General features: G+C 48.4%; 1 protein-coding gene across 6 annotated transcripts in view; it reads right to left on the bottom strand.

Moving 5' to 3' along the window:
* ADPRM (ADP-ribose/CDP-alcohol diphosphatase, manganese dependent) overlaps nucleotides 1-10,635 on the bottom strand; it is a 293,792-nt gene extending 283,157 nt beyond the window's left edge. For 2 of the 6 annotated variants that reach the window (XR_006714677.1, XM_045487387.1), the window contains exons 1-4: nucleotides 10,127-10,252; nucleotides 9,672-9,897; nucleotides 2,114-2,731; nucleotides 1,210-1,326 (exon numbers count right to left, since the gene is read on the bottom strand). Coding sequence is in view for 5 of the 6 variants with exons in the window: in XM_045487387.1 (XP_045343343.1) it covers nucleotides 1,210-1,326; nucleotides 2,114-2,731; nucleotides 9,672-9,759 (823 nt within the window). In the remaining variant the exon portion in view is untranslated. Of the gene's footprint in view, nucleotides 1-1,209; nucleotides 1,327-2,113; nucleotides 2,732-9,671; nucleotides 9,898-10,126; nucleotides 10,253-10,531 lie in introns of those variants that run through there. The other 4 variants (XM_045487383.1, XM_045487382.1, XM_045487385.1 and 1 more) reach the window with 4 other exon arrangements.

Here is a 10,635-nt window from a genome sequence, read left to right as displayed (position 1 = left end):
ACGGTGCAGGATCACCAAGTGAAAACCACACTTAGAGACATACGCGTTTCTATCGCCAGCTGTCAGAATAGCCCGTCGTTTTCGAGGGGTTTTCGTGTCCATGATTCCATGTGATACGACACTCAGAGAATCGGTCTGAAGGTTCCACGTTTACCCAGTCACACAGCTCACGCAAACACCCGTGCACGGAACGGCGCCCCATCCCTGGGACCCCGAGCACGGTCTTCTCAGCCACTGCGCCGCATCAACTCTACGGCAAGGATCGAAACTCAGACCCCAGACCAAGGACACCAGCCATGCGCCAAGTCCAAATTCAGTTCTGTGTGTGTGCGCACACCCGCACCTCAGGTTCCTACAACCTACGACGACAGCAGTTCTGTAGATGACTCTAAGCAGAAGCCCCGTAAATCTTATCTCCTTGCAATGACGCGGCAGACGCAGCTCCAGATGTGAAGTGCTCACCGCCAGGTGCGTCTGTGACACCTGACACCCCAACACTCGACAGCCGATGCCTCTATCCAGCGGCCACAGTGCCTGGCCGGCTGAGGTCTGGGGTGGGGGGGGGGGGGTCCCAGACCGAATTTCGCACTCAGATGTTACAGCTGACCATCAACAAAGGTTTGAACTGTGCGGGTCCACTTATACACAGATTTTTACAGGACTGTGAACGTACCTTCTCTTCCTTATGATTCCCTTAATGACATTTTCTTTCCACTAGCTCACTTATTGTAAGAATGCAGTGCAGAATGCACGTAACAGACAAAATATGTGTCCACCAACAGTTTACGTTACCCGTAAGGCTCCCAGCCAACAGGAGGCCACGTGTAGTTTGAGCTTCTAGGGAGTCACAAGTTACACGTGGATTTTCGACTGTGCAGGGGGCGGCACCCCATCCCCTGCGTCGTTCAAGAGCCAGCTGTGCCACGTAAACTGATCCCCTGTGCTGAAATTCTACTTTGAAACCTAAAAGGCCGACTCCCAGGCACTAACATGTGGCAACATGTTTTTGCTATTTTGCAGTTCTTTCCTGGCTCGGCTGTAAACGTCGATCTTATACTCAGGTTCTCGGGGCGGGGGGGGATGGAAGCATTCATTTCACATTCATTTCACAGCAAGAGGACATCACAACCGAAATACTAGCAGTGCACTTCCGACCTAACTCTCCCGTCCTCCACGACGCTGGTGCAACCGAGCAACTGAAATACTTACTCACAATCACCACCTTTTCCTGGTTTGTGTCCGAGAAGGTGAGGACTTCGTTCAACCAGTTCAGCTGCTCTTGGCTGAATCCTCCATTGAACTGGACAAACTGGGGCTCAGACAGTCCTGAAATGAATGAGGTACGTTAGACCCATCAACGGCCAGTTTTCCCCTCATTTGGGCACTCGAACTCGGCTAACGTGGGGACACTTGCACCTTTCCTGAGGAATGCTGGGCAGCGGCTGACTCAAAACGGGGAGCCACGAGGCACAGGGCAAAGTACGGATGAGGCGCGCTGCACATGCGCCTCTGCTTCCCTCACTGGCCTCTTCCTGTGTCCTGATGCCCAAGGCTCCCTCTGCCGGGCACCTTCCCATCTGTCCCCCACTCCGTCCCCAACACTCTGCCCGCCCCGTGCTTCCCAAGGACGACTCCTTCCGACCATCCAGGCTTCCGCTTCCATGTTTTTCTCTCTGGAGAGGCCACCTCCTCTGACCACTGAAGCTAAAACAGTACGCGATCCTTTAACACCCTATGTGATTTTCTCGGTAGGATTTATCACCGTGGAAGTAATTTCATTTGTTTCATTTATTCCCGGTCCCGCCCACCGTGTCTCTCGTTTCCTCCACTCAATCCACTAAAAAGAAAGGGGATGCTGTCAGCATGGCTTATGGCTCTGACTAGCTAGCCCTAGAAAAAGGGCCTGGCCCAGAAGAGACATTCAGACATCCGTGAAACGCATCTTTGACCAACTGCAACCAATGCACGTGCCATGGGGCTCGTGAGAAATCCTGACCCTGAACGACGGCGACGATATACTTTTACCTTAACCATCCATCTTCCTGCTGAATAAAAGGTGGCTGAAGAATTTAAAGACAATGTATTAGATTCTCAGCTCAAAGGAATAATTCACCTTGAGGACTATTCAATTCCGAGTTTGGATTGTGACCCTTCAGTATCTTCAGACACTGCTGGTATTTTGCAGAGGACTGATCCACGCCCAAGACGCTCAAGTCGTAAGCATCCAGTAAAATGAACCGGAATTGAGGGAACGGTACAAAATGATAAGCATAGTAGTTCTCTGAAGGCACGGTCTCGGGATGGTGCACAATCTGGTCTTCCAGAAACTTTGTGTTAAGTTTAGAATTTGTTAAGTAGTTTCTGCTGAAGTTATAGAACTCATGGTTCCCCCATGTATGATGAACGGGAACTTTAAGCATCTGGAATGTGTTCATAACAAGTTCCAGCGACTTTTCAGAGGCTTTATACTGCGCGTTATATCCGTCAATGATGTCTCCAAGCTGAAGTACACAGCGGGGCGGGCTGCCTTCTGTATTCCAGTGCTCGATAGCACCTTGTAAGTGGAGCAGACTGTGTCTGTAGTATCGCCGTCTGTTTCCTTGGAAATTATAGCCATCTTCTAAGTCAGCATACTGAATATCTGCTATAACTCCAAAGGAGAAGAGAAATTCTGAAGTCTCACTCAGTGGTCCAGGACCGGGCTTATCATCCATAACCTCCACACGGCTTTCTAAAACAAACAAATAAAACAAAATAAGGTAAAAAAAAGATATCCACGTTATAAACATCTTAGTCTTCAGAATGGGCTGAAGTGAATGGTGAAGTGAATGTTAAGAGTTAACCTGCCGGGCACCATGGTAGAGAGAAAAGTGCAGGGGTCTTAAAGTCAAACGGTCTTGGGTCCAAACTAACCGTCTTTGAAACGGTTCCTTTCCCTCATCGTAAAATACATGATCATCTCTATTCTTCACAAGAGTAACAATTAACAAAAGGGTATTATCCTACCATGAACAGGCATTCTAATTCCAGGAAAGTCAGATTCACATCCGACAGAATTTGTCATTTTACACACAGACACACGCACAGTACTTTCTTCCACAAAAACCAAAATAATTCTATCAAAATGCCAGAACTCTTTTTTTCAGAAAGTTGTATATTACCCTCATTCATTGCACTCGATATGTTAGATTCCCCCTCTAGGTTATTTTTGTGTCAGGCTGAATCTTTTCTTTGGTGGCCACACCACTTGAAATAACTTTCTCGTATTTTACACCTGGAATAACAGGGAGAGGAAATAAAGGTATGAGAGGAATCATTTTAAACAAACAAAATCCAGCACAAAAACTGTAATATTGATGTGACTATCTCCATTTCTGAGAAAACGCTCCTGGTTCTTCAATAGTTGGATTCTAATCTGAACCAGTTTTCAACCTGAGGATTAAGTAGCCTGGCCCCACAACCAAAATGGGAACTACATAATCCTTTCTTCTTACAAGTGATCTGTGCCCTCCCTCACTAGCCAAGAACAAGGGATTTAGACCTGAAAAGCTATGATTTTATTAGATTGTTTACAACCTAAATTTAGAATCATTTGTAACACCTTAAAAGAGCCAAGAACACTAAAAACTAAAATAAAACTCAGGGGCGCCTGGGGGACTCAGTTAAGCGTCCGAATTCAGCTCAGGTCATGTTTTCACAGTCCGTGAGCTCAAGCCCCACTCTGTGCTCTGGAGCCTGGTGCCTGCCTGCTTTGGATTCTGTGTCTCCTCTCTCTCTGCCCCTCCCCCGCTCACACTCTGTGTGTGTGTGTGTGTGTGTGTGTGTGTCTCAAAAGTAAACATTTTTTTTTTTTTTGTAAATCAAAGGCTACGGTCCTAAGTCTATTCCTATTCCTATTGACTATTCTTATTCTAAGTCTACAGTAATAAACTGTGCTGTGATATCTAAGTTTATTAAGGCCTAGTTGTTTCTAAAACAACAAATCCATTTGGAATTTCTAAAATTACTTTCGGACTCCTGGTCCCACTATGGCTACTGGGTCCTTTGAACCATCTACAATAGGTGAAGTCTTAGTCGACAGATCGCTGCTGTCAGATGTGAAGGGGACCCTCCGCAGTCGGCCAAAGGGTGGGACTTCAATGTGGCTTGAGGACGACGGGCCTTTATTCCGAAACTGTCGTTCACGAAGGACACGATTCTACCTGACCCACTCAATGGGAGCTTCCGCTACTTTCTTCCTTATTCTGGTTGGTGGAACTATAGCCCTAACACAGGCAAAGCAGCACTAGAAAGATGGCAATCCTGAAAACTGGCTTGGTGTCCTTACGCTTTTTTTTTCTTCTCACATGCTCATTGCTTCCTGCAGTCCTCATCCGAAAATCCCAGTAGAAAGCAAGGCAGTCAGTATGTGTGGGGGGTGGGTCAGATCATCTCATTTGAAAGGTGAAGAACTCAGATACAATAAATCTACAGCTCCTCCAAATCTGATGGCAATCTGTAGTCATACTAGGTTTCAAATATTTGTGACTCCAAGTACGGAGTAATGGAAGAATCCAACCAGAAGGTAAGTGAGTAAATGTATCCCTGGAGCGTTATTACCAAAAGCTTCAGAGGAAACGATTTCTGGGAATGCTGTTCTCCCTTGCCAGAAAAGCCTCTTTGTTTTTGTGTTTACGCTCACAAGTTTTAAGGTGATAATGGTATGGTGCATCTCCTAGAGGGAGCTTTTAGTCCCAATTAATTTGATCTTCTCCAGAGACAGCTATCATTTTTGCCTGCCTAGACAGTATTCATTTCCTGTTCTTGTGGTTAACAGCACCCCTGTCTCTTTAGACATCTACACAAATCCTCACTCTCTGCGCACGTGGTGTGGCCTTCCCTTGCTGGCTGTGGAAGCGTCCCTCTGGTCGGTCAGGGGCAAGCACGTGACCCAGGCCGAGTTAGCCAGCACCAGCTGCGTGCGGGACTGTTGCCGGAGTTACCAGCCCAACTACCAGAACTATGGTGCGAAGCTGAGGGCGAAGACTGGAGCTGCTGGGGAAGGCGACCTGAGAAGAAACCCGACCCAGATGGGAGCAGACCGGAATGACGGAAAGAAGTCAAGTTCCTGGAAACATCAGTTGAATGCCTGGACCCACCTGTCCCTGCTTGGTCGTTTCGTTCTATCAGCCATTAAATTCTCCTCTCAGTGAAGCCAAACGGAACTGGCTCTAAGGTCCCATCGGATACACCTTCCACTGCAATACAGTTTAGAGAAACTCAAGGGCAAACTAAGATTTGCCAACCTCTTAATGAAAACTAAAACTAAGCAGTGTGCAGAGAAGCGGCAGGGGCCACACACTTGCAAACAGTAGCGTTCTGCGGTAGAAAGGAGACGTGTAATGTCAAAGACGTAGAGCTTTTAAAAACAAGGCTGGGGCGCCTGGGTGGCTCAGTCGGCTAAGCATCCGACTCTTGATCCCAGCTCAGGTCTTGATCTCAGGGCCATGAGGTCGAGCCCCGCACTGGGCTCTGTGCGGGGCGTGAAGTCTGCTTAAAAAAAAAGGAAAGAAAAGAAAACAAGGCTAAAGACAGGGAAATACCATTTTATGAAATAAAGAAACTATTTTGAAAAACAGAAATGAAAATCGCTACTGCAATCTGTTAGGAGAAAGGCATGAAGCAGGGGTAGGGGCCAGGCCACCTGCAGGGAAGGACTGTTAGGGTCAGAGGTGAGTAAGGCGGGTCAAAAAGAAAAACCCCGAGTGGGCAGGGACTGACCCAAGAAACTAATTCAACGTCTTCTACAGTCTGGCCCTACAAGATGCCTGGAGCTCAGAAAGACTGCTCCTGGTGGACAGAGAGATAAAAAGCTCACACGCCTCCGGTGGGGAAACTAGGAATTTCGAAACACGCCAAGGGCATGAGAGTGTTTCCGAGTGGCCTCCATGGCCTCCGGCCTCCGCCATATACACACAGAAGTGGGTGAGTAAAGGGTAACTGCTGAAGTGAGTAATGGGCACGGGAGGTTTACTCTCTCTACTTTTCTGCGTGTTTCTAAATGTCTGTAAGGTTTTTTAAGAGTATTTGTAGAGAAGATCAAGTCTAGACGGATTAGAAGAGCTAAGGGAATAATGTGCTCTTGAAAAGAAAGGAAAATCCCAAGTTTCAAGTGGGACTTTGTTCTGAAAGTTTGGACCGCACACCACTATATGTGACATTACCGACGTTTCAGTTACCGGGCAGCAGGATGGCCGCTGAAGGCTCTGGAACTGAAGACCTGGAAGTGAACTGTAGGCCCAGTTTTTCCTGGAGCCAGAGAACCCTCATCAGCACTTGTGAGATTCAACTCACTTATAACGCACGGCAATCCACCTTGTAAATCACAAAGTACTGCACGCTATTTTTTAATTATCTATCAGAAAATACATCTGCCTAGTGAACCTCAAAATAACCAAACGACTGCAGCTTTTTATAGATCAGAATACAATAGAAAACTCTACCAGGTTTTCAAAAACTTTATTAGTAAATTCCTACAAAAACTCCTCCAAATAGTCATGGTGCATGATACACAGGCAGCATTTTGTGAAAACCTCCTTAGGCATGAATGATTTTTAAGAACAGGAAGAAACGGGCACCTGGTGGCTCAGTCGGTTAAGCATCTGACTTTGGCTCAGGTCATGATCTCACAGTCCATGGGTTCAAGCCCCGCGCCAGGCCCTGTGCTGACAGCTCGGAGCCTGGAGCCTGTGCAGATTCTGTGTCTCCCTCTCTCTCTGCCCCTTCCCCACTCGTGCTCTGTCTCTCAAAACTGAATAAACGTTAAAAATTAAAAAAAAAAAAAGAAAAGAAAGAAAAAGAGAGAGGAAGACGCCAATGTGAAAGGGCTACATACCATAGGACTCCAAAGATATGACATTCTGGGAAAGCAGGACCATGGAGACAGTAACGAGATCAGTGGTTGCCAGGGGTCAAAGGGGAAAGAGGGATGAACAGGTGGAGCACAGAAGATTTTAGGGCAGTGAAGCTATTCTGTATGCTACCATATCAGAGAATACCTGTCATTATTTATTTGTCAAAATCCAGGGAATATACAACACCAAGACTGAACCCTAATGCAAACTATAAACACTAATTATGATGTGTCAAGGTAGGCTCATCATTTGTAGCACTCTAGGGACACCTGGGTGGCTCAGTTCGTTAAGCATCCGACTTGGGCTCAGGTCACGATCTCACGGTTCATGAGTTCAAGCCCCGCGTCGGGCTCTGTGCTGACAGCTCAGAGCCTAGAGCCTGCTTTGGATTCTGTGTCTCCCTCTCTCTCTCTGCCCCTCCCCCGCTTGTGCATGCACACGCTCTCTCTCTCTCTCTCTCTCTCTCTCTCAAAAATAAATAAGCATTAAAAAATTTTAAAAAATCAGGAAGAAATATCTCAGAGATGCTTATTTTCTGGAAACTTGCTACAAGATGATACGAATAAAACTTCAGTAATAAGACCGGCAGAAGGACGAAGCTCCATGTCGAAGTCCCTCAAGCATCTATGATGAACTTGTGCATGAAGACGGCCCTACGCTGTTGTCAAAGGAAACCAAAGCAGTGGGCAAAGAAGTCCAGATATTAATAAGGAGAGACCGGCAAGGGGAACCACTGTGATAGAGACACTCAGAGGCTAAGCCAGAAGCATCTTAGGGAAGAAGGCAGGTGGAGTCAGCAGAGTTTTTATATGCAGAGCCCATGGGATGGGTGGCTGTGGAAAGAAAAGGCGGGGGGGGGGGGGGGGGGGGCGGGGTGAGCAGTCTGAGCATTTAATTGTGCTAAATATTACAGTAACAGAAAAGCTGAGGCTGGAAAGGTTTGTGGCTAGGCACATGGGGCGGGAATCTGGACCTGAGATGAAGTGAACAAGTTACAGTGCTGGGAGCTATGGGGGATGAGCTTAGGAACCCCCCCCCGCCCCCCCCCCCCCCCCCCCCCCGGGCTTACGCCAATGGGTTAACAATGCTTAAAGAAATACAAAGCCATTAAAATGCTCAAACCTGAGTTTGGGTAAACCAGATTGGCACCCCGAGGATAAGGAGGCACAAAGGTGCCAGGACTAGGGAGGTGCAAAGGCACCCAAAATAGAGAGGGGGTGCAGAGCCCCCAGAATAGAGAGGGAGGGGCAAAGTCCTGAAATAGAAACGGTGCAAAGGTGCCCAGTACACAGGTATATGAAATAAACAAGATTAGATATTCAAGGTGGAAGCACCCCAGTTTAGTCCTATGGCAGAAGCTGCTTTCACAGGGGGATAGGGCCAGGTTAGGTAAATTGGACAACGGACCCCACGCTGCAGGCAAAGCAGCCTGGAGCATAGATGGTTAACAAAAGAAAAGGTGCCTTGTCAACCCTGAGGTTATTCCTCCTACCTGTCTCATCCCCTAGCCTAGCGAAGATAAACAGAGGTCCTGCCTCCTGTCTGCTGTAAACAACCTTCCTCCCGACTTCCCAGCGCCTGGATTTTGTTTTGTATTAACCCAAACCCCCAACCCCGAATATCCTTAAGACCCCCTTTCCCTCACGTCCACAAGTTAACATTCACAGATTCATTGTCCCTTTGTGCACGTCCATCATCACATTTATAAGCCTTCTGATCCTAATAAAAACAGGGAAGACCCTTGTTCGGGGCTCTTGTCTTTTCCCAGATATTAGCCATCTCTCACTTTAATCCTGTGTTCGCTCTTTTGCTGGCCAAAAGAGAACTTTAGACTTAGAGTCAATGACAGGGAGCCACACAAAGTCAGGCTAGTCCTGTCCTAGTCAAGACAGCCTAACGTTAGGTCAAGCACAAAATCTGATCAGCCCGGTCGCTACTGATAGAACAAACATTAGATGATATTACCTAGGTCCCGTCTCCTTCAAAAACAGTATCTAAATTGAAAGGGGAAAACTCATTTGCTGATCTCCATGGTTTAAAAGTCGTAATAAAAGCGACAGGTTTACACCAGAAAACTTCTTAGGGATCTTTTAACACTAGAGTTTCATGGGTCCATAAAATCAGGTTTAGAAGTGTGATGAGCAATTCATCCCACATATACTTTTAAAACACCTACTTTGAGTCAAGAATGGTTTTAGAAATGAGTATTTTATTTAATATTATAAATGTAATAAGAAATAGTTGTAGGGGCACCTGGGTGGCTCCGTCGGTTGAGTGTCGGCTTTGGCTCAGGTCATGATCTCACAGCTCGTGAGTTTGAGCCCCCGCCAAACCGCTACAGTCAGCACAGAGCCTGCTTCGGAGTCTCTGGCTCCCTCTCTCTCTCTGCCCCTCCCCTGCTCATGCTGTCTCTCTCAAAAATAAATAATAAAAATAAATAATTTTTTTTTTACTTAAAAAAAAAAAAGTTGCAAAAAATGCTTTGGTAAACAAATTAAGAATAAAGCTATTGAAGGAATCACTTTGGTAAACACAATTTAACAGACCAGCTAAAAATAACACTGAATTTTAAGCTATATGATCGACATACTTAACATACACAGGAGCAATTAAAAAAGATAAACAATAATTTTGTGTGCTCCTTGCCTGAGTTAGCAAGCTGTTACTGAATCTTTTCGGCAATTTGTGGGAAAACTCCTTAGGAAAACAAATACACAGAAATAAGACGATTAAAAAAAAAAAGTTACCCAAGGGCAATCTCAGAACAGAAAATTTTACTTTGAAAATGATCTGACGTGCACCGTGTACTTGGAGCGGAACTTCCAGAAAATCCCAGTTCGACTCCAGAAGCAAGAAACTCAGGCATCACCGGGCTCCAACTTGACCGTCCTGGGCCAGTGGTGCGGGCTCGAGGACACAGCCTGCCCCAGTCCCCCAATCACTGGGACACGAGCTGCTTCTGCTCACTGGAAGCTCGCTGACCAAGGCCACGCGGGAGTGTGACCTGAAGTTAAGGAAGAGAATTGGGCATTTTCCAGTGTTTTGCCAATCCAGTGGGGTGGGGAGGCGTCAAGAGTGCAGACGCGAAGAGATTAAGACGGCAAAGAGGGTGTGAGGGTGTATGTGTGTGCGCGCGCAAGCTGTACCTCCGCGAGCATGGGAGGCGCAGGGATGCTCCGTGCCTTGAACGCGGGCTGCCCCCCAAGGCAGGGGGTCCCAGGTGAGGGCCTCACCCGCCAGGCTGAACCCGGGAACCGAGGCGGGGAGGGGCGTCGGCGAGAGCACCCTGGGACGCGGGGGCCCAGCGGGCTGAGCCAGAGCCGTGGCTCCCAGAGAGGTGACATCGCGGCGAGGGGACGACTGCGGGCGCCCGGCACTCCTACCCCACCGCGGCCGCCCCAATTACCCCGACAGGTCCGCCTCCACACTGGGGGCGCAGCGCAGTCAGAGCCCAGCGGCTCCCCGCCGGCGTCCAGGAGGACCGGGGCTCTGCGGGCGGTGACTGCCGCCACGCCCCCGCCGCGCGGCCCGGACGCCGCCGCAGCCTCCCGCCCCCGGTCGGTCGGCCGCCCGCCCGCGCCGCGAAGCCCCCGCCCAGCCCCGGCCGGACCCGCCTCCAGCCGCAAGGAACCACCTACCGCGCGGCGGGTCCGCGGCCAAGTCCTCCCGGGATACCGGCTCGGCGACCTCGCCACCAACGAGCGGAGCGGAAAGAGCGGCCCCCTGCGACTTCCGGAGGAAG

The sequence above is a fragment of the Leopardus geoffroyi genome, chromosome E1 (genome assembly GCF_018350155.1).
Source record: "Leopardus geoffroyi isolate Oge1 chromosome E1, O.geoffroyi_Oge1_pat1.0, whole genome shotgun sequence".
NCBI classification, from domain to species: Eukaryota; Metazoa; Chordata; class Mammalia; order Carnivora; family Felidae; genus Leopardus; species Leopardus geoffroyi.
The sequence above is the reverse complement of the archived record's forward strand: the minus strand, read 5'-3'. Positions and strand labels throughout refer to the sequence as shown.